The 24579-nt window shown below is 40.0% G+C and overlaps 1 protein-coding gene across 2 annotated transcripts in view; it reads right to left on the reverse strand.

Annotated features, from left to right (window-relative positions):
* Positions 1–4533: 4533 nt before the first annotated feature.
* The window catches only part of CDK6 (cyclin dependent kinase 6), a 135236-nt gene continuing 115190 nt past the window's right edge, over positions 4534–24579 (reverse strand). For both annotated transcript variants that reach the window (XM_085310509.1, XM_085310508.1), the window contains 2 exons: positions 20532–20667; positions 4534–17632 (listed from right to left, as the gene is read on the reverse strand). In XM_085310509.1, the coding sequence (XP_085166635.1) occupies positions 17486–17632; positions 20532–20667 (283 nt within the window). In that variant the 3' untranslated portion in view covers positions 4534–17485. The remainder of the gene's footprint in view (positions 17633–20531; positions 20668–24579) is intronic.

Here is a 24579-nt window from a genome sequence, read left to right on the forward strand (position 1 = left end):
CACAGAGCCCCACGCGGCGGCAGCAGCCGCGGCCGCGGCGGCGGGAGCGGCCCGTAGCGCCTCGCAAGTGGCGGTGGGGCCGCCCCGGGGCGCCGCAACCGCCTGCCTCTTCCACGACGGGCGGCGGGGGACCGCGGCGGGGAGCGGCGCTCAAAACTGCCGGGGACGCGGCAGTCGGAAGACCAAAGGCTGAAAGAAACGATGGAAAAAAAGGGGCAGTTTTAATGAAGGGCTTCAGCAGGGCCGCGGCGGCGAACGCGTCGTCGCCGGCCGCGGCCCCGCCGACATGGCGGGCGGCGGCGCCTTGGCGGGGCGCGAAATGGCGGGAAGGCTCCTGGCCAACGGCCGCCGCGGGGCGGGTGGAAACCTCCGGGGAAGCAGCGACGGGCAGCGCTCCGGGAGAGGGCGGTGATCCTCGGCGGCGGCCGGCTGGGAAGGTGTGCTTGTGTCCTGGGATGTCTTGCGGAGTCCTCCGACTGCAAGAAAGGTCACGCGAGAGGGAGGAATATTGCTGTTACTTCCCCCTCTTGATCCAGTKGTCAGTTACAGGTAGAACTGCAATGTGTTTTTTTGTTTGTTTGTTTGTTTGTTTTTCTATGAAGGTGTAGGCAAGGGTATTGGGAAATAGCAACCTTCCCTGGTTTAGAAATCAGTAAAATGGGGCTCCGCTGGCCAAAATGAAAGTGCTTACTCATCATTTGTTAGCTGTTTGCTATCTTAGCAAAACAAGGAACATTTTTGTATTCACGTGTTTCAGATTAATGCTAGAAGAAATCCAGGAATTACCAGTATCTATTGTTAGTTAGAATTTCAAACTTCCTTTTCAGAATTTTACCATTAAAAAAATTACTGTGTATTAGTTGCAGCTTGGTAAGAACAAAAAGCCCTAATCTTTTAATAATACAAAGCTCAAAGAGCTTTGTTTCTGAAATAGCAGTGCAGTATTTATCATATTTAGTAACAACCAGGAGGAAAAAAAAACGCTGCTGAATCCGTAGGAATTTGTGATAGGAAATTGTTTAGCCAAACTAAGAGAAGGCTATGAAAAACTAGAAGAAAACTAGAACTGCGAATAAAATTTACTGTTGGAAATTTTAAGGTGATGCGTAAGAGAAGGAATAGCTTTAATTCTTCAGAACATAATTGTAACATTCTAAAATAAGGATCACTACTTTGGGAAAATGGGCAGAAGCTCTCACTGAGGTACATAAAAGGTAGAAGAAGCAAATTGCACTAAAATATATAAAATTAGGATTGAAAAGTGTTACTAAAGTATTATAATATTCTTATAATACTTCCACCCAAAATACTATTTGCAAACTTGTGTCACTTTGTATTGTACTTGTGATCTAGTTTTATTCAACTAAAGCTATTGCTTTACATTAACACAAGATACTCCTTTACATTAACACCAACTCTTTAACCACTGAGGCATGGTATAGATTTGATCTGCCCAGGCGTRAGAATACGATTGCATTTCTGTCACAGCACAGAATACAGTGAGGTGACTGAAGGCTCTCTGCTGGCTTTATGCCAGCTGCAGTGGGATGGGTAATACCTAATTGCATCAATTTCTGCAAGACAGACTTGCTCTTTAAAAATGTTTTGACCAAATTTGAACCAGTAGAGTTTATTCATCCAAAACTTGGTGTCATGTGGCTGCAGCAGTTTTGATTTGGTGTTAGCCTTCTTGAAACACTTAAACTGGACATTTTATGAAAGCATGGCTGACTTGTCTCCCTCTGGCAGCTTCCTAAGTAAAAGGTGGGGAGAAGCGAGTCCTCTAGTGGGCATTTCAGAAAGTTTTATTTAAGTTCCTATTAGTTTTCTTTGTTAACTGTAAAGGAGATTTGGGACACTAGCCAGATAAACCCAGACAGCTAAATCGATGTCCAAAATGGATGAAAATACCAGAAGAAAGACTTCTGTAGGACAGTGAAAGATGTCTTTGTTTACAGAAAGGACAAAAGAGAAGACACAACTGGTGRATATAAAATGATGAATGATACGGGTAAGGTAAATCTTGCTTTCAGTGTATCAGCAAAAGACAGACATATGGTAGACAAAGACAGCATGTTTAAATCTTKTAAAAAGAATGTTTCTACAGTGCTAATAAGCATGTAGTATGTAGTTTCATTAAATAACTTTGAGGTGAAGAGGGGAAGAACAGTTACATGAATCTTGAGAACAGTAACATTTGTGCTTTTTTTTCTACAATATTTCTAAAATTTTCTCTTTTTCCAAAACTAAGGGTGTATGAACTTCATGCAGGGTGTAAATCACCTTCTCACAGATACAGGATATTTTCAAGATAGAGGCCTCACTATAGTTTATCATCTATGCTCCTGTCTCTGGCTGGACTGCTGCAGTATGTTCTTACAATGTGTGCTTAAAGAACTAATTTGGAAGTTTGGATAATGTAAAGCTAACTGCTGTTTTTGTGTAATGTTATGTCACATCTGTATATAGCTATGCTTTATGAAGGACTTTCATGGTTCTCTGTAGTTTCCAGGGGCAGTACAAAGCTTTGGTTTTGAGTTATAAAATCCTTTGTGGTTTGGGGTCACAAAGGATTTGTGGCTTTGCAGTCATCTCTGTCTTACAGCTTTCATCCAGAAGCTGAAATCTGTGTGGACACTTGAGCTAATTGTTTTTGGAACCTTGTATCTGATTGCTCATTTGAGGCTTCTTTAGCAGAATCTACTTTGTCTTGCTGTAAAAAGCCAAGGTGTAATGATATTCACAAGAAGCTGAAGCTTTGTTTGAGTTGTTTTCTTTTTTTCATTTATTTTTTGGACTGGTCAGGAGTGAAGACATGGGAAGTACTCATCTGTTTTTTGAGTTTGATGTTGTGTCATTTTGCGATAGAGTCAAATCATGTACTTCTACAATGTCTATATAGCTAGAATTGTTACTAGTTATATTTGTAGCTAGTCAATAAAAATGGTCAATCTATAATGAATAGTTAGATTCTAAAAAAAAAAAAAAAAAAAAGAAAAAGAAAAAGGAAGATGGAAATATCTGAATATTTAGGAAAACATAGATGCTATGCTTGTAGTACTCAACAGGGATTTACAAAATATTCAGCAGGAATTCAAAAGGGAGAAATCGTGCTAACCCAACCTGATAGCCTTCTATAATGGAATGACTGGTTTGGTGGATGAGGAGAGAGCAGTGGATCTTGTCTACCTTATTTTCAGTAAGGCTTTTGACACTATCTCCCTCAACGTTCTCATAGGCAAGCTGATGAAGTGTGGGCTAGATGAGCAGATAGTGAGGTGGATTGAAAACTGAATGGCATAGCTCAGAGGGTAGTGATTGGCATGAAGTCTAGTTCGAGGTCACTGGTAACTAGTGTTGTATCCCAGGGGTCAATATTGGCTCCAGTATTGTTCAACTTACTCATCAGTGACCTGGATGAAGGGACAGAGTTCACCCTCGGCAAGTTTGCTGGTGATACAGAACTGGGAGGAGTGGCTGATAGAACAGATAGTTTGTGGTTCAGGGGGACCTCAGCCAGCTGGAGAGATGGGCAGAGAGGAACCTCAGGAAGCTGAACAAAGGGAAGTGCAAAATCCAGCACCTGGGAAGGAATAACCCCATGCACCACTACAGGCTGGTGGCTGACCAGCTGGAGAGCAGCTCTGCAGAGAAGGACCTGGGAGTGCTGGTGGACAACAAGATGACCATGAGCCAGCAACATGCTCTTGTGGCAAAGAAGGCTGGTGGTGTTCTGGGCTGCAATAGGAAGAACATTGGCAGCAGGATGAGGAAGGTAATGCTCCCTCTCTACTTAGCCCTAGTGAAGACTATACTTGGAGTGCTGGGTCCAGTTCTGGGCTCCCCCATACAAGAGAAGATGAAACTACACAAGCAAGTCCAGCAAAGGGCTCCTGAAATGATAAAGGGACTGGAGCATCTGTTATGAGAAAAGGGCTGAGAGAGCTAGGACTCTTCAGTCTAGGGATTAGAAGACTGAGAAAGACTGATTTTACCAATGTATTTAAATATCTGAAGGGAGGGTGTAAAGAGGATGAGGCCAGACTCTTTTCAGTGGTGTCCAATGACAGGATGAGAGGCAACAGGCAGAAACTGAAATACAGGAAGTTCTGTCTGAATCTAAGCAAAAAAACCCTACTTCACTGTGAGGGCAGGTGAGCACTGGAACAGGTTGCCCAGAGAGCTTGTAGAGTCTCCATCCTTGGACATAAGCTGTCTCAAATGCTGTCTGCACATAGTCCTGTTAAGGGGTGTGAAAGCATACGAATGTGCTTATGTTTCTGTGTCAGTTTGTGTGTGTTACGTCTGTTTTCTTACAAAACATAGGGTGTTCAGAAAAACACTTGCAAACATAAAAACTAGAAAACAATGTTGCTAATTTTCTGTATTTAATATATTGCATTTGTATTCATTTTACATTTTTGATAAAAGTATAGCTAGAAATGAGAAGTAAACTTCAGGCAAGCAGTTTTAAATACAAAACTATTTTTTTGTCTTTTTACTTTCCAATAACTTGGGAACAACTAAAAGAACTTGACACTGAAAACTTTTATTGTATTGATTTTTCATACTGAACCCTCAACACCCAACAATAAATACACAACTTTTCTTTTCTTGCACTGCCAGCAGCAAAACGTTCAGTTCCAAAGGACTGTAATTCTGATATAATACAATATTGATAACCCTCTGTGTGCCTTAGTTTAATTTTGCCATATTGACGCATGATTATTTTGCAGTCCACTGTCTTTACAAGCTTGTAAAAGCTAAAGAATATGTTATATGGTAAGGTGCATGCTTGAAAGAGTATGCTCTGATGAGCTYCAATGTAGTCAAAGTAAAATAGCCCCAGTGGAGGGTGAAGCCTCACAGGGTGAAATTTGTGACACAGGGCAAGCACGCAGTTAGATCAAAGGGCTTTGTTTGAAAGCTTGCAAAGAGAGCTCTAGGGTTTCCAAAGTGTCTGCATTATTTCCCAGCCATTCTGTACAGCAGAAACATACTTTTTTCCAATGCATATATGATAATCAGCAGCTGTGCAAGAAGAGGAGAGAGACTGCAAGATTTCACGTACAGCAATGGTGCAATACTTTTATATACCACAGTTTGCATTTTGTAGCCCCTTGATGCAATGTTTATGACTAAAAGGTAAACCAGTATATTTAAGTAACAATTCAATAAATCACTGTTACATTTCTCTATACCTCTGTAGATGATACAGACACTGTGTTTCACACATAGGTGATTTTAATGATGAATGAAAAGAATATAAAGAACACTGAACAGTAATTATTAAGCACATGGATTAAAAATAATGATGCACCTTTAAAAGAAACAGTAACACACGCACCTTTTCATGTTTGTACCCTGATTAAAATAACATCATGAATTTCAAGTATGAAGTGATACAGTGAAATCATGTCCTGTGAATAGGTATCAATGGTAGTCTAGGTAGTACAGTTTGCACCTTAGGTAAGGCATCCACCTTGCAAAAAAAATCCTACTGCATATGTAGGTAAAGTGACTTGTAATGCTAAAATTCTAAGTGCCAGCTGCTTTGCTGGTATGAGCTGATACAATGCTGTAGAAGTCAAGAGGACTATGCTGATGTTCAACAGCTGAGTATGTCCTAAGGTGAATTAAATAATTGGAACTGCTTTTCATGTTTTCCTTGATTATCACATCCTAGACATCTCCAGAGCAAATGGTATTTTATTACTAAAAAACAACCCAACTCTCCAGAATTACATGCTGTTTCAACTTTTTAAATGTTTTCCATTTTATTCTTTGTAAAATCATACTGAGGAATAAAGATACTGAGGCAGATTTTGATTYGCTAATGGGTGTTAATCTGAAGTAACATCAGTTAATAAAGTTACTCTAGATGTGTTCCAGATGCTGGCTCCACTGTTCAGAATACTCTGTAACCCTGAAAACAGAGGTTTTAATAATGCCTTTTGAGAATATTTTATGCATCTTGCAGATTTCAGAACCAATATCCCATAAGTGTTACACACAGGCTTAACTTTACACAGTTCTGTTAACTTCAGTGGGATTTGTAACATGTAAGATAGGCACACATGGAGTGTCTGGAGTAGTAAGAACTGAATCTTTTTTCTGATACATTTCTGTACCAGCACCACACCTTTCTCCACCTATTCCAATGCCACTAAGAAGTGCACTTCCGAGCTTTTGTAACAAAAAGTAATGAATTGAAATTTTGAGAAAAAATGTTACTAGCATTAAGATTTTTGTCGTAGATTACCATTTGTATAGTATTCTTGCTGACTTACCAAACTTTATACAGACCTGAGCTGTCTGACACTGAAATGTTTGAATTACAGGATCAAAATCTTGATTTAACTGTAGTCAGTGGAGTTACAACAAGAGTAAATTACACTAAACAATATAAAATACTTGCAAACTCCATTCCTATTTCATGCAATTGTCCATGCACAAAAATAGCTAAATTTGCTGCCTTTATAAGAATCATTGCAAAAAACTTACTTCAGTTGCAAGATGCTGGACAAACTTGTGCACTTGTTAAGCATCTGGAATAGACCGATACCTGTTGGAACTACTACAAACAAAATAAAGCCAAAGGCAGCCTATGTAATGTTTTCTAAGTTTAATTTTTTAGACAATGTTCCCCCACTATGTGTAAAATTAGTTCTACAATAGCATTTCAAAGTAATCTGCTTATTCCTTTACATATTAAAATAAACAAAAATACCCTAAAGCATAAAAAATACATCTGAACACGCATAGTATTCTAGTTGCAAAACTCAATGTACAGTATGAAGCTTATTTATGAATTTTTTGACTGATCCAGCTTTCTGCCTCTATGAAACTAGCTTCATTTCATCAACCAAAATGTATACTAAATGCAAATAAACATAAAGCAGCAAGAGTCAACACATTTTCTGGCAACTACCCTTTCACAGGACTAGTGTGTTTTCATAACAAATATACTGAATTATAATAGCAATAATTTACGTTAATGTCAAATAACTTGGAAATAAATGTATCCACATTTTCAATAAACACTGACCCCATTTAATGGTGTCTTGGTGCTGTTATTAACCATGTGTCCTCACAACTACAATCAATTACTAAATGAAAGCCTTTTTCTGCAAATACTTTTATGAGCAACTATTTTCACATGAGTAACCCCTCTCAGCTCTGCGGGACTGCTCAAGTGCGATACAATATTCATGTGTTTGCATACTCAGGCCTTCGAACCGAAGAATATCGAGCAAGTGAGGAAATACAAACATACACTATTACACAGAAAGTAGTAGACGTACAGATGAAAGCACACTGTGATGTGTGATGCTTTCGGGAGTTATATTATAAACATCATTTCCAACGTACACAGTTCAACTTCTAAGACATAATTTTGAGGGTAGAATTTTTCATTAATTAGAGCACTCAAAGATGTACTTTTAAAGCTGTTCAAAGTAATGCAGCTCAATATTACATAAAAAAAAATCTGTAAGAGATTCAATGTCAGAAACAGGCCACTTAAAAAATTGGATCAAAGTGGACCATAAATACATTAATCTGAACACTTGCAAAAGAATTTACAAAAAAAAAAAAAAAAAAAAAAAAACTAGAAAGGAAAGAATAAATGGGTGCCTTTGGGCTTGAGTTCAGTGCCAAAATCATACAGCTTTGTATAGAAAACAGGTTCTTTTCAGGAAAATAAATGACAACTTTATATTTTCTCTATCTTAAGTATTTTGTGTTTCTTACTTCAACAAAAGTGACTGTCTTGCTTGTGAAAGGCACATGACTAAGATTCCTAGAGACTCTTTTAGGCCCTGTTTCAACCGGAACTGGCTCACACTTTTTATCAAAAAGCACCACCATAGTGTAAACTTCTATTGCGCACATTGTCATGACTCTAACTAGGTTATAGGAGGAGAGTTTGATTGCCAGGAAAAGAGATTTTGAACACTGCAGAGAATGACAGTGAGGATAATAACTAGTGCTGCATACAAAGAAAGTGTCACAATATTGGATTCTCTTTGCTGGCATCTAAACTGAGATAACTGATGCACCTAATACGGACCAAGCACGATCAAAATTTTCAGAGTGTTGGCCTACTCTGAACTAGTAATCTAGAGGAAAGCTTTTCAATTCAGCTAATGACACACAGTTGAAAAGAATAGTGGTAGTGGAGGTGAGACAACAAAAGAGAGTTGAAAAAACACTAGATTGCTAGACATCCAGGGAAAAAAAGGGAAAGGATAGCTCAGTCTCTGCAGCCTCTGCTACTCATGCTTCTGGTTCCCTCCCTTCAGCCTCTAATCTCATGACAGTGCAGCTCTTATACTGTGTAATGATGGGTATCTTCTGTTCAGCCTGTGCAAGGCAATCAATACTTCAAGATGAGCAACTCCCTACCCGCAAGCAAGTCCCCACTGAACTCCTATAAGCCATCTTAAACATCAGCATTATAACAAATATCTTGCCAGCATCCAAACTCTGATGTATTTGTTGCTGTGGGTTCAACCCATGGTTATAACTACGCTTTATTGCAAGAGACTTTAAAATTTCCCAGCAAAAAGTCGTGATGGATTTTCAGTCCCACTGGAAAAAGATTGAGAAGCATTTTATATTTCAATAGCATGCTGCAGACTCAAGCTTTATTTTAGTCCGAGTTGTTTCATTATCCACCACCAACTAAGGACGACTCTTTTAGAAGTACCCCATCATCCACCTGGAAGGAACACTTCGCTGCAGTGTGCCCATAATTCAGTCATCTCTTTGCATGATGAGAAAGGTTTCTCCCAGAGTTCCTTATGTTTAAAATGCCAAACACATCAGCTGTCATAAAAACTAGGCATACTGTCCCCTGTAGATCGTATAAAGACTTTTCTTCAGGTGAATATACTGGGGGGGAGGGTATCATGTCTGTGAACCACTAGAGCAGGACACAAATGAATGAGCTTGATTGCCTATATGCCCTAGAGAGGCACCCAGGCCATCCTAAGAGTGGGAGACCACCTTCACATAAGAACTGTTTCATGGTTGCTCTGACTCATGGTAGGAGAAAACCTCTCCCTGGCAATAGTGATCTCTGGGAAGTGGAAGGGAAAAGCGATCAGCAGTGGGAGGCTAGCAGAGCCAAGTTTGTTTGCAACTGTTAAAAACTTTTGTACAGCAGAAGAATCATTGGCTGCTCTTGTAAACATCTCAAACCACAGAAGGTTGTCCATGGATCTTCTATATTTAGTAAATAACCTTCTGAATAAAAAGTTGTTTTGGCTGATCAAACACATTACGTTCAGTCTCATCTATTCCAGCCCATTTCCTATTTTTTCCTTGAGCCAAAGGATGTAATAGTAATACTCGCTTTGCCGTGGTCTGATTGTGTTAAWTCCCAGTTCCTAATGCAGAGCAAAGAAAAACAATAGTCCAAATCAGTAGCATACAAACTGCAGGGTGCCCACTGTCATTCCCCCACAGGGACTAAACACAACAAAATGCTACACAGGCCTTGTACTCCTGGAGGTGGCATGGCAACAGTTAATGGTAGTTCTCTGGTTGGCACAGCAGCTCGGAAAGCTCAATTCCTGCTGCACAGCCCATGAAAGGCTCCTTGCCCTTCCTTGGCAGAGCAATCTGCAGCATTACCTACACCGGCTGTGATACAGAGTTGCTAAGCTCTCAGACCCGATCTGCAAGATGGTGAACCACCCGAACTGATCCAGCAAAACAGTTAGGCATGTAGATGATATCAGAATCCAAGTGCCTGATGCCATTTTTGATGGGCATAGAGTTTACTGCAGGAGTAGAATAATGCTCCTCATGCACAATAGTATTGCACACTAACAGTCACTGTTAGTGACTCATGCATTGGAGCTGTCCTCCTCCGTCACTGCTGCTGAACTACGAGCTGTGTCTATGTGGACAGCTGAATTTGCTCTCRAACTGTTTGACCAGCATTAACTTCTACCTTCTATGACAATCTGTTTTTAAAAATGGAGCTGTTGCTGTACTGGAAAACTGCTCCAGAATTCATGAGCTGCATAGTAAGTAGCTGGGACTAAAATGCTGTGCAAGAATGCTGCCTTATCATTATATGCTTATGAACGTGAATGACAAGAGAAAACAAAATGTGGAAAAAAATGCCCTTCCCCAACCTACACTTCTCATATGTAACTTTTCCAATTCTTCAAATTCACTCCCCCAAATTGTCCTGAACTCTGCTAATCTCTGCCTATTTTTCTTAACTTTGTAGCACTTAGCAATTTTCCTCCCTCATCTAGCTACTCAAGATAGATCCTGAAATGAAAGAACATTAAAAACCCCCCACAAAGTTTTACAAAAAGGAAGAAAATTAGCAAACAGTATCTGCCTCCTACCATTGTTATGCGATGTGATGGTGCAGCAGAACATGGCTTCATTAGGGGCAGCACAGTGTGCAGCTCAGTGTGCTGGGAATAGCCAGGAGCAGTAAGAAGTGATGGCAGATGAATAATACACGATTACTCTAAGGCCAAGGATCTGAAGGACATGTCAGGGAATGCAATACAAAATTACGTATGAAACACTGAATAAGAGGAAAGGCTGCCTATTACAGAATGATAATTGCAAACTCTTCAGAAGTAATTGCACGAAGGAAGCTGACAATCAACTGTGAAAATTCATTTTGCACTTGATGGCAGAGACAGTGATGGTTGGCTGGGCTTCACATGAGGATGTCAACGGGATCAAGTATCAGTGTGAATCCTAGAAAATCTGCCTGGCATGTGGAGGGGTTTAAGGYGCAAAAAGCTAAATGGTGTGGATGCAAATTTAGCATGCTCACAAATGGGCAACAAGCTTGAGAGTCTTACAGCATGTCCATGTAGACTTCACCAAAGTGAACCACAAGTTTAACATCACCTGCTTTCCCTTCTCCTTTCAGTGAAATAGTGTAGGTTGCTTTACTGCAAATGAACATTAAGATGCTAGTTAGGATGAGTTCATACTTGGATTCTTTTCATAAACTCCTATCAACTTTGCAAGCTTAGTGAAAAAAATACAAGTYTCCATGCGTATTTTGATACACTTTCTTTGTATTTACATTTTTCACTTTAAAAATACTCTCTTTTTCTCTTATCCCAACAATATTTTCCCAGTAGTTCCTTCAGATCTTCTTTAAAATCTCCACAGAACATTTTTTTAAGGCAACATCTTTTGTCTAACCTTTCTTGGAAACAAGAAAATCTACTTTACCATGCTCAYCCAGTATCAAAGAGCCATATCAGAGTTTCTCCTTGCCTTCCCTTATCATTCAAAAGTCTCACTGACTTCAGTGTGCCTGCAGCAGACAAGATGAAGTCCATCAAGTATTTTCTAACACAGATMAAATATTTCATCTGAAGGAAAAAATACCATATGGTCAGAAAGGTCAGAGTTCTTGTTTTATGTTAGCTCTTCTGAACAGTTCTTTTACGATGGCTGGGAATTTAACCTATTTGAATGTTGCAGAAGCTCTCCTTGGACAAAGTCTGCCTGTCTGTCAAACCAACTTCTTTAGCTTTACTCAAAGCAAYATTGGACTTTTCTGATGAGAAAGCAAAAGGCTCATCTAAGTGTGGTGCTAACTACTATCAGCCTCCCCTGAATACATGAAGGGCTATTGGTGTCTACGTGGCCTTGCAGAATCGTTTCTGAGAACATGTTCCTATTCAATTCAGTTCTGTTTGGGTGAGTATCATTGTCTGAATTTAAAATATATACATAACTTTTGAAGRATATTTTCATGGAAAATATGCCAATTTCAAAATAACTCATATACATTTGTTATAGCTAAAAGAATAAATTTTAGCAAGTTTCTGCAAGCATTTTTGATATTATATGTGTTTACTGTCCCTAAGTATTTTTATAGTTCTTGTATTGCATATGTATCGTATATCAGTATGCAATAACTACTAAGTTTCAAACTAAAGGGGAGAAATAACACTCGTCAAAGGTAAGTTTGTCAGTTAGTATATCCAYATCTTTCCTCTTTTAGTGGCCTAGTTCATTTAAATCAATGAAAAAGCTTATTCCTTTAAAGGAAATTACTGGGGTTTGATGGTTACAGTCTGGTCTGGAAACTGGAATTATATTAAAGCTATTATCTATCAATTTGCAAAACAGAGATATAATAAAATAAATGTCTCACAGATAAATCCTATTTGAGTTGCACTCATTTGCACACATTTGAGTCAGACTGTTAAAACTGTGGTTGCATTTTTGCACGCCTAAAAGTGTTCTTGCACAAAAAAATTTGATATGAAAATGAAACCTGGAAAAGTAGACATATAAAATTTTTAAAGATTCTTTCTGAATTTTTTCTTCAGAGAAAGTAATCTGTATGCTCCAATATTTAATAATCAATAAGAAATAAAATTGATAGCTTATTAATAGTCAGTTACTGAAGATTTCAGTATATAAAATGTTATTCTCTGTGAATCTAAAAATATATTTCTTAATTTTACTCCTACAATTGCAGTTTTGAAAAACTGTTTTTCTAATATACTAATTTCAAGAAAATCATTTACACATTACAAGATGTATGAAATCCTGTTAACATCAAAAAAGATCTTGATATTTAGAAGCACATTCAGATAGTTCTGCAGCAAGACAATAAATATGCTAGGTCCCTAAACTCCAGATCAATTCAAGCTTCAAGCATAACACAACATAATCACTCTAATAGTCTAATATCTCCTAATTCACATTGTATATTAAATCCATCTAGTCCTGAAACTTTTGCATAAGAAAAATATTAGCAAAGTGGTTCTACRTAACAGAGTTCTTAGAATAAACTTCTTCCTCATCATTCAACTGTGTATTATACATGAAACATAATTAATTTATGTGGCCTTTTAAACCAAACTGTGTGGTTAATGATTCACGTACATACATAACAACTGATGTGTCTTCAGTTGTGCGTCAGGTAAGTGCTCTAAGTTTGTTGGTGAAAAGACCAAACCAGCATGTTTTCTCTTTCTTTTTCCATATTAAGATTGGCCCATTACCTAACAGCAAAGAGAATGAACCTTGTGTAGTAAAATATGCTTCTCAAAGTCAGTGAGTAAACCTGTGAAAAGTAGCATGGGCACAGAATTTTTGTCTTATTCACCAAAAAACCTATCAAGTGTAAAAAACACAAGAGAGTCACAAGACTGGATACCACTCCTCACACACAAGATGCTCAGAAGCTGCAACCTACTGCTTCCTTGTGTGTGAAAGGCTCCGTACACATAGCACCAAATTTCAAAACTTTTCAGATATGACACCCTCGGTTTTTTTCTTTTTTTTTTTCTTTTTTTTTTTTGGTGTGTCTTAGGACAGGAACAAGAGAGAAAGGTGCTCTAACATTTACCATGGCTGCACTAATATGCTGAAAGAAAACTGGCGTGTGAGYACAGCCTACACAGACATCTGTGCAAATTTTTAGAATCTGCCTATGTTTAGAGTTTTGCTTGCGGCACACAAGGCAACGCAGGTTAAGCAGAGGGGCACAGTAGGAGGTGCACAGAGCCCAGCTCCTCTGGGCTGCTGGATTAAAAGAAGTGGCACACGGGAATAGGGGCAAGGGGACACGGACGCTGTGCAGCTATTGGAAATCTGGAAGAAACTTGTTGGAAATAGCACCTGGGAGTGTCCCTGAAACCTGTATTCAGTAAAGCGAATGTAGGGACTGGGTGAGGGAAGAAAAGGGTTGTCTCAGATGTATGGCTGTGTCTTAGCACTTAGCACTAGCTTTGGTGGGATTTTTTTTCCCTCTTCAGTTACTAGATCTATTTTTCTTGCAGAGTTATGCAGCAGTGATTAAAAAAAGGGAGACAGAAATTGCTCCATTTCTCACAATGTCCTGTTCTTTGCTGAGAAGAGCACAGTGTCTGGTTGCAGGTGCTCTAGGAGCCAAGGATCTATGCTTATTTTTAGTATTTTTTTTACTGTTGAAGCAATCCTGCAGAACACATACAGGCATAGTTATTGTTAAGCAGAAATGCACTCGGAAGCCTTATTTGAAGGGTGTGTGAAGAATGTTCATCACAAACTGGAAGAAATATGTCAAAAAGCACTTTTCTATTCCTACATCCTATACAGAGGGCAGTAATGCATAAAGGTACTGACAGACTACACCTATACTAGTAAAACTAGAGCAAYGACAAGGGCATGGGCTTGAGCACTGTCCCACAGCTGTCTGTGCTGTCTAACTACGAGCCTGATCCCTAGCCCSGTTTTAGCCAGTGTCAGCATTCTCCCCAGCCAGCGAACAGCTCYTCTCAGTTTACTAGTGTAAGCGAAGCTTCACGGTTTGGTAGGGGAGATGGGAATAAGAGTAAGCCTGCGGCATGTAGGAGAACAACTGGGATTTCTCCCCAGAGAGATTTGGGGCTTCGATAAGAACATTTTAAAAAGGAGGTCATCTAAAAGGCTACCACAAGGGCACCATTATAGAGATSTTTTCCATAAACCTATGGAAATAAACCTGTCAAGACAGAATGCAGATTTTTTTTCTCTTCCTGCCATTCCCACTAGAAGGATGCTCAGAACGTGGCTGCAAATTCAGCCCTTCTCGAGCTCTTACTCCCCATTTATACCCGGGCCCTGGACTAGCTGACATGCAGCACCATGTTGCAGAAGCTTTGCTTCTAAGTCCAGATGCCAGTGTGTGCTTTCCCCTGCTACTCTCTTGAGCACTAGTTTTGATACTTACAGTTTGGGCAATACTGCTCCTGTCATTAATTTCTGTGTGGTTTCCAAGCCTAAATTATTCTCATTAGTTCTTGGGCCAACACTAACTTTCAATTCAAATTGTTCTCTTCCTCCCATTTTGTTTCCCCCTAATAATGTACTTAGTCAATAATATTCCCTTCCAGCCTTTGCTTTGTTGAGCATACGACAGCCAGCTCTTCTAGCAGGAAACAGCTAYACCTCTCTAGCTGAGAGTTTTTGCATTGGGGAAAAAACTCCAGCACTTATCACCCCGTGTTAGCACCTGGAGAGCTCTGGGAGGGTTCCCAGCCAGCTGCTGGGAAGCCCAACCAGCTAAATGCCCTGAAAAAGCACGATACGCTGGGTGCTAGCTAAAACGTGGAATGTTTTTTAAAAAGTGCTAAGCTGTGTAGAAAACATCTCACTTTGTTAATGTTGCAAGATTGTCCTAAATTTTGCCTTTCCGTGTTTCAAGCCTTTTTAAAATTATTAACACGAATTCCACCTCAGCCCATCCTTCCCTGTGGTATTAAAGCCCTGTCCGTCGCGCGCTGGAGGAAGAGGGCTGGACCCCAGCAGCGCAGCGGGAGCTGCTGGAGGCAGGTGCCGCGAGAGCGCGCCGGGGGCACGGCCCATCCGGGAGGCGTTAGCTGCCGCGGCTGCTCCCTGGCCCTGCTGGCTGCCGGCTGCGCTTGCAAAATACCCCTGCCGTGCCTCCGTATCATCTCTGCCAGGCCCGAGGTGCAGCTTGCCTGTTCTTGCTGGTAGGTTTTGAAGAGGCATCCTTCTGGGCGTGCGGAAAAGCACAGGCCACTGCACGCACGCATGCGAGCAGTCCTTTYAAAACCTGGCCTCTTTGAAGCACACATAATTTAACCATAAGCCACACGATTACGCATCTAACAGTAAAAGAAAGCTTTATCCAAGAGGCAGATAAGATCCACTCGCTATTCCAGCAAAGGGCTATGTCCTACACAGTGCTGATACCCGAAAGAGAGTTAGCAGAGAAGTCTGCCCCCGCACTGCCAAACACGCCAGGGAGACCGCTACAGCCTCCCCCGCCAGCGCGGGGAAAAGCACATCGCTCAGCGCCCTGCTAGGGACCTGCTTCTGCCAAACACGCTGGGCGCGAGCGCATACTGCTGCCTCGTAGCTGGTGAAGACCAAGCAGAGACGAGGAAGAGAGTAACCTAAGGGACTATTAAAGGAGTAAGCTAAGCTAGCTACCACACTAATCATCAGTTATACTGCAATAGTGTATATTTCTGTTTTAATCGCAAGGGCTAACTCACTGGATCAGTTTCCGCCGAGTTACATCTAGGTAAACGCACTAAAGTTGCGGTAGGGAACAGCTTTTATGGATTTAAAATATTTCTTTTTTTCCTCGTACAGTACTAAAAAAAATAAAAGCTTCTTTTTAAAATACTGAAAATATATTTTAGTTAAGGTAAAAATACTAAATATAAAAATTTAATGCAATATTTAAAATAACTGTGCTAAAAAGGCAGGTGAATTGCTTAGTTATTTTGACATTCAGTAACGGCACACTAACCCTAGTGGAGAAGCATGTGCCAATATACCCACATGGTGGTTTAGGAGAGAAGCTCATGCATTTCTGCATAGAAAATATGTCTGCTAAAAAATGAAATCCGAGGGATTTTTGTGACAGTAATATTCATGCACTGTGATGCATGGTAGGTGATGCAGGTAAGGCAGCGCAGTATACAGCATATAGTACAGCAAAAATGCGTAACTGTGCTCCTTTGCAGGAAGAGAATTCTCCGCTTCTAATCTGGAAATGTTTTTTCTATGTTCCTTTTCTGGCTGATAATGGAACAGCTTAAAGGGGAAAAACCTGTACTGATTTTCACTGTCTCCCTTCATATCTTTGAGCTGCATATCAGAAAATTCTGAACGAGATAGAGAAAATGTGCWCGCAGCTGTTTTCTGAGAGGAATGACAGGTTAGAGTATGCGTCAGCATGTGCATGGATTTCAACACAAACCAAACATCTGGAAACCAAAAGGGTCTTTAGAGAACAAGACCCTAGAAATTTTTCAAAACCTTTGTTTTTGCAGTATGCACACAAACTCAGCTAGATAATAACTCGTTTGTGTACAAAACCCCCTAAAAGTTGAGACATTTATTATGATGATCGTCATCCCTGTTATTTTTATAGAGCAATGAAATGATAAAATTACCTATCCAAGTTTTCAAATGGGAAAGCACCTGCATATGTGCTATGAACAAACAGTAGGTGCATGTATTAAAACATATGTATCAGTCAACTGCAGGTTGCAGAGATCTGATATTTCAATGCCATTCTTTAAGTATCACTGTAAGATATCACACAATAATAATAAAAAAGTACCAAATCATGCTTCAGCAGCTAGAAAGAGAGATTCCATCATGTTTTGGCAGTGACTCGATTATCCTACTCCACACTGGCAGCATTCAATATTAAAAGAATAAAATGGCAGCAAAACTGGTCAGCAGCTTCTCTTCATCTGGAGTTTTCCAGGTAGATAAACAAAACAAAAACAAAACAAACATAAAGCTGCAGTGGGAGCAGGTGAAAACCCTGGCCCTTGCATTGCTCTGATGAAAGTAAACTAGATTGATTTCCTTGGATAAGCACATCACAATCCCAAAATAAGAGACAGGCGTGTAAAACCTCCAAATAATGATCTTCATTGGAACAGGTATGTGGTCTATAYGGGGCAGTGGCCTTGTCAGCTAATGTCTGGTTCATTCGTAGGTTTGTCTTCAGTCAGCATTAAGATGCATTCACCTCACTGGAGTTTTGGCTGGGTGACATGTGCGAGTCCAGATTCTCCTTGCATTTCTCCAAGTCATGGAAATACGGGTGAGACAGGGCAACGTAGGCAGATATTCTCTTGGCTGGATTGAATGCTAAGCATTTCTGTAAGTATGAAAAGAAGTTGATTTTAACAAAAATGTGCTATTAACTTTGCTAACATAGCAGGTATATATTAATGCATGTCACTTTGTCAATTTATGAGCAGTTTTAGGCACAAAAGGATCTCACTAGGTGCTGCGTGATAACCATGCATATTAAAACAGGCAGTGGGCTCACAGGATATGAATGTGACCTCTCACAAGCTAATAGAAAATAGCAAGTTAGAATATTCAAGTATTCATAGTTTAGGAAATCCCTGAACACAGGTTTTCTAAAATTCAGATGTACATGACATCTGTCTCACAGGTTGCAGGGAGCAACTATTCATGAACAGCTTTTGAATTCCCTCAGTGTTCAATGCACTGTACTCCTGTATTTATACAAACATGGACCGCATTGTAATGTATACGTTCATCCCTAGGCTCAGCATTTCTGTAGGTCTTGGCTGTTAGACTTTACATCCTTCATATTCTAATGTTTTGTGTTCACTTTCCTGGGGAAAAAAAAAMCAACAGAAAAACAAATTCTATCATGCTGGAATAAAAAAATCCCAAAATACACTAAAAAATCTAATTATGCCAATCTGCACGTGTGCCGAAAAGAATCATAGAATGGTAAGGTTGGAAAGGACCTCTGGAGATCATCTAGTCCAACCCTCAGCATAGTCCGTGTGGGGACTGAACCCACCCCTTGGCATTAGCAGCACCACGCTCTAGCCAGCCGAACTAAACCTAACCCCCAGGAAAGTCCTGCTCATCATGCTGTTCAATATACTCTTCACCAACTGTGTGCAATAGTTTTGTTGTCTCAGGATGTGTGTGCTGGCTATCCGGGCTTTAACTGTTTCTTTATTCTGTGTCTTTTTCCTGTGTCTGTACAGGACCAAGCATAGYGCAGTCCTGGACTCTTACAGTGACTCCCAAGCACTAGGGCAGTGCAAAGAGCCACAGGATTTATCAGTGAGGTGGAGCCTTTACATCATGGCTTTCCGCCACCATAACAGTAGCAGTACGAGTTGGTCAGTGCTTGTGTGAAACATTCCTGGACAGATACATAATTTGGTAGGGGGTTTCACTTTTTGCAGGCAATGAGGGCAGTGGTGATTTTTATCCACTCTGCATTTCATCCCAAGCTCTCTCAGAGCTGTGCTCAAATGATCACACCTTCTATGTCCACTCCTCACAAGTTATATGCTTTCTGCTTTGTTCTACTTGCTTGTCCCAGATCCATTTTTGTTCCCTAAATGGATTACAATCTCTGCTTTTAGGCTTTCTTGCATTAATTTCTGTGTTTATGTTCAGTTTATGCTAGACCCCCTTTTTAAGAACCTTTCCTGAAAGCCTTAATATCCCCTCACTATAAATTCCCCCTCTTCCTCCTAGTTCTATTTTCTTTGTCCTCTTTCCAGATCCTTATCCCAGCCTTTGCCCAGCCTGGCCAGAAATCTTTTCTAGCATTGCACTTTGTATCTTGTTGTTCTCTAGTCTATCATTCATCTCCAAACAGTATTCCTCCTAGTTTCCTTGTCTAACCAGTTCCTACTCCTGCCTTTGTATCTTCTATCAGACTCCTAAAATTTAATTCAATGACTTCTAACCCCCTCTTCCTGTGGCCTCCAGTTCATCTCCAGCTTCCCTCCCCACCTCACCTCCTAGGCTCAGGTATCRTTCTTCCTCCTCCCTCCCATCAGTCTCACACTCACCGAGCTCTCTGTCATATTCTATTCCTTGTTGTTCCCAAAATCTAATTCTTGTCACACACACACAAGCTGGAACTTCTAACTTCCATTTCCAGGCTGCCCGCAAACACAAAAGAYGCAGTTTTTGCCTGTCATTTCAGGTGTCCAGATGTAGTCCAGCTTACAGTGGCTGGGAGCTGCAGTTATAAAGACAGTGGAGGATGATCTGCCGTTCTGTACTGCTAACTTTGGCTGGAACTAGAAGTCCTGGGGATGAAGCAAATCTTTCCAGAGTTGCACTGATAAATTCTATGGCGCCTGTGTGAACTGAGATGTTTGAAAAGGTTTCCAAAGAACAAATGTAGCTAGATTTCAACAGGCATGGCAAAAGGCAACCTCTGAGACACACATATTCAACTGCAATTTCCAATAATTTCAATTCCCTACATTCAACTCCAAGATCAAACTTCAGGGCTAGGATTTCTAACGTTTCTATTAAAATTTTGGAAATAATGGCTAGGATTTCTAACATTTCTATTAAAATTTTTGAAATAATTTAATAGAGCAAACGCATGTATTTTTCTCCAGCCTTATTGTCAGAAAAATGAAATTTAAGCTCAGATGGATATTCAGCATGGAAATCTGAAGTCAAAGAGCTGCCATACACGATAGTACATGTCACTGCCACCCAGTCCACAGAGACCGGGGATTTCCCTGACTGACCACTGAAGTCACTGGTAGCAGTAGTACAAGTGCAATTTGCTTGTTTCTGGCATTTGTGAGAGACAATAATTAGTGAATCCCAGATCTCAAGTTTTCAGCATGCAGTAGAGGGCAGGCAGAGGTAATATGCCTCTACATCTTGCACTCTCCTTCTGCTGGTTCTACCACACCACAAAAAATGGTAGATCAGTTTGCATACTTGCATCAGGCTTATACTCTAAGAACGGCTGCATTGGTGGCACCACAGAGGTCAGCAATGAGTAGCTCAGTTAAGAGACAGGACAAACAAGTACTTCCTTGATATACTTTCCTAGCCTCTAACTATTTGCAGCCCTGGCATTTCTTGAGCCAAAGATGGTTCTTTGTGCTATAGTTTCACAGATTGTTTACAGGAGAATAGCTCAAAAAAATAACTAGACAAACTTCTTCACACTGGCATGTAGCATGGTACAGTGGGAGCTATCAATCATGCTGTTTGGAGAACAACAAATAGAAACGCACCAGAAGTAAGTCTTTGCCCAGTTCATCAATATCTGGTACAAATTTTTCAATAGGTTGCGCAGGTCTGGAAGTGAAAGCATTTCTTGGAAGGGCAACATCATTAGGCCAGTCCTCTTCTTCTGGGAGTCCAATTACACTGTGAAAGGAAAAACATGTTCATTCTGGATATTTATGCAGTCTCTCCTTTGTTCTAAGTCTATGAGGCAACAGTTTGCTTTATGAGTAAGTCTATTGGTTTAAATGCAATTAGTTGTACAGCAGTGCACCCATCACTGTGAAGAGAGGGTGATGGGTGTAGGCCCTCAATGCGCACTGTAGAAATCATCCTACGGGCCAGCACAGGATTCTGGGCTACGTCTCAATTTTCTGAGTCTTGGAGTTGAGAAAGGGCTGAGAGCTTTGGCACAATTTTGCTCAGCTCTTGTCTGGATGGCGCAACATATGTCACTCCAGGATGATTAAAAGCACTAAGTTTCAAAGGAGAATCTCATGCAAGGATCTTTATTCACAAGAACAGGGACTGAGAGAAGACTGTGGGTCAGGATGAGGGTAAGGCAGTAAAAGGGATGTTTCATAATGCTTCAAAGCTGTGTGCAATAATTGTTGCCCCAAAGTTAAACAATTTATTTGCTTCACAATACAGGTTTTAAAGTCTCAGTTCAGAAGTGGCAAGAGGACTTAAGTGTCTTTTTGTTTTTACTTTCAATTTTATTTACTCTTTATTAGAATATTTTAAATTTCTTTTTATCATTTATTTCTCTATTACTTTCAGTTCCAGAAGATACATGAAATAATCATGCTAAGGTTTAAAAACTCAAATAAATGCGACATTAGGGGAACTCTAATCTGTAAACCTCTAAAGTTTCTGGATGATGTCTCATACATTTCATGTTATATTACATTAACATCAATGTTTGTGGTGGTGAAATGCCATTTACCATTGGAAATTCTGGAAAAGAATGCATTACTTCACAAGTTTTAGGGAAAATCAATTTTTTACAGCCCGTAAAATTGAGATATTTAATAGAAATGCTGATAGGGTAAGACTGGAAGGAACATGAAAAACCTACATTAAATGCTTGGGTCTGCACTAAGTCCAATGCCACTAGGGAGCAGCATCGTCCTTTTTTCTAATTAATTGAGTTTGATAATAGCCCGGGTGAGGCCAAGAGCCAAACACTTTGATGTGAAACATAGGTTACCTCACTGAACTTAGTGGAATTACTCCATGTTTACATGGGTTTTGGATTGTAAATTTGCCTCATTTAAAATATCTCTGAAAACTAATACCATGTCCTCAAACAACAGCATGACTGGGAGGGCATAACAATTACAGTCTCAGGACAATTTATTTTTACTGTTTCTAAAGATATCACAGCTCTTGGGAAAAGATGCATTAAATCTGTGTGAAAAATTAATTTTGATTTTTATCACCACAGGCACGCCGGGTATGGGACAACTCCCTTGCCCATAGTGGTTAGAGCCATGTGATCTGCTGTTTGAGGATCTGGATCCATATTAAATGTCATACAAAGAGCATCACAGGAGGATGAGGGAGTTAAGTATTTTAAATGACAAGGAARTTTAACCTGCTAGTCAAATGCATCTGGCTAGTCCCAGCTTTTTCCAGGTTTGCATGAGAGAGTACCAAAGGGGCAGACTAAGCATAATAGGCACAGGCAGAACTATCAAAAAGAGACAAGGAGGCAGCTTGTCGTGCACGTAGCGGGGACAAGACCAGGACAGGAAAAGAAAGATATTTTTAGTTACACGCTCACATAACATTCAAAAATCTTAATAATAAATTTCTGAGGCGATGCTCCCATTCTGGTCTGGTAGCACGACCCCATGTTTCAGGGACTAACTCTGGGAGAAGTTAGGACGAGCTTTACTCCTGCCAAAGGTTCAGGCCTGGTCTTGAGAAAGGCTGAGTGCTTTCCCTTCCTGTTGAGCACACCGGGAGACAAGTCTGCTCACGGCATTGCAACAGTTAGCCCGAAATCCACGCAGATATTCCACGCACTGGTGGTGTCCCCGGAAAGCAGGAAATATTGTTCCGGGCCACGTCCTCGGGATTTACCCTCACCCGCCGTGGCAGGCTAACTGATGCAAATAAGAGCTGCACGTGGGAAGCAGTGGTAGACCACAGCCCAGTTATCCGAAACAGCACATCGGTCCAGCGTGCCTGAAAATCCTCAAACAGCTTTCTGGCCAAATTAGTCTGGAGAATGACTCGCTACTGTAGAAAGAAACAATCCTCCTACAAAAAGAGCTATGCCTAACTCTCTAGCTCTCCAGCTGTGAAAACACCAAAATAAACACTATTTCGCATAAAATCCCCCCAAACTCAAGAAAAAGACTTTTGAACTGTGTATGGATAGCTGCACAAGAGAAGCAAAAAGACTTTCTCTTTAAGTAATGTGTAACGAAGAATTTATTCTAAAATTAGCACAGCATTTTCTCTTCTTGATTAAGGGTTGAATTCTTTTCTGTACAGGTAATCCTGCCCCCTAGGGATGGAAAGATCCCTGTTGGAGGCTGCTGCTAGCTGCTATGTGTTTAATCCTATCCGGATTCATTTTGATTTTCCCCTTAAATGTCATAAGCAAATGAAAATCTTCAGAAAAGTCACAGCTATGTCTTCTTTACTACAAAATATGCTGCATGTGTCAGAACTGTCTTCATTTAGAAAAGCAGAATATAGCACCAAAAGAGTAGTTTTACCAGAACAAGAAAAAGTAAACTTTAAGGACTGATTTTTCTGGATTGGGCAGGAAGAGCTATTCAGCGCATGACAAATTAACCACGCAAGTGAGTCACATACACTGGTATGGTATGCAGGAAAGGGAAGTCAACTGTGTGAAACCAAGACCTGCAATTTAGGAACCTCATATTAAATAATGAAAATGCTTAGAAACAGATCTGTTATGATTTGAGAGCTGGAAAAAATGGTTAAACAAAGAAATTCATTATTTGATCAGTTTAAGCTCTCTTCCCTGGAAGTTTTACTATCTTCTCTTTGGAATATCTTCCAGAGAATATTGTTTCAAACTTATATCTACATCTGTCTCTCGCTTTGCCTACTGATCCAGATGCCCGGATTCCTGCAGCCKCCTCATACGAGTAGGGAAGACAGAGGCGCAGAGGCAAACAGGCTTTGTTGCATGGAGAGCGACCAGCCATCTCCGGGCCGGATTCCGTAACTGTGTGACATGCACTGCATCTTAGATTTAYACGTGTCCTAAAAATTCAGAAACATTCCTTGCTCTGAAGAGCTTTTACAGTTGCTATATCACCTCTTTTTTTTTAAAGGTGATATGTTCCTACTTAATTGTCATATTGGTCATATCAGTCATTTTAAAATGATTTCTTAAAACTAAAAACATATTTTGGAAGTGAATTATTCTAACTGAAGAGTGTTCAGAACCTTCCCACCTCCTCAATATATTCTATATATCTGAACTACATAAATATGAAATCCAAGAATTTTAAAATGGTTTTAAAATAAAGCCAATTAAGTAATCTCCAACAAAGCATACATTTACAGTGCTGATATTCCTACTGTTCYCACAGTTCCCTTCATTACCAAAATATGAACTGTTAGTCATTTTAACAGGCTATATACATTTTTTTTTAAAAAAAGCTAAAATATTTTTTCCTGTATGAAGTCACTGGTTAACATCTTCAAGATTTCAGTTTGGTAACAATTTAAGGGATTCTAACGTTTCCTGAAATAGATAAATCACAGAAAAATCAAAACTCTGCATTTGTTTATAAATGAAGAGAATCTCTTGAATCTCTTTAACTGTTTAGGAAATGCATCACACAAGTGCACAATATGTTTAAAAGATTAAAAAAAAGCCCAAAACAGAASTCTCTCCTAACTTCCTGCTGATGACTGTTAGTTCTGCAGAGCTATATTCCAATGTTGCTTCCTCCTCCCACTCTGACACAGAATACACGGAAATATCATGTTGCATTCGGTAGCAATAGGAAATATGTTCTAGGAATACTTTGTTCTAGTGACATTATTGCATAAAAAGCATAG

The sequence above is a fragment of the Rhea americana genome, unplaced genomic scaffold, assembly GCF_003343005.1.
Source record: "Rhea americana isolate MKP2758 unplaced genomic scaffold, rheAme1 scaffold_32, whole genome shotgun sequence".
Classification (NCBI taxonomy): domain Eukaryota; kingdom Metazoa; phylum Chordata; class Aves; order Rheiformes; family Rheidae; genus Rhea; species Rhea americana.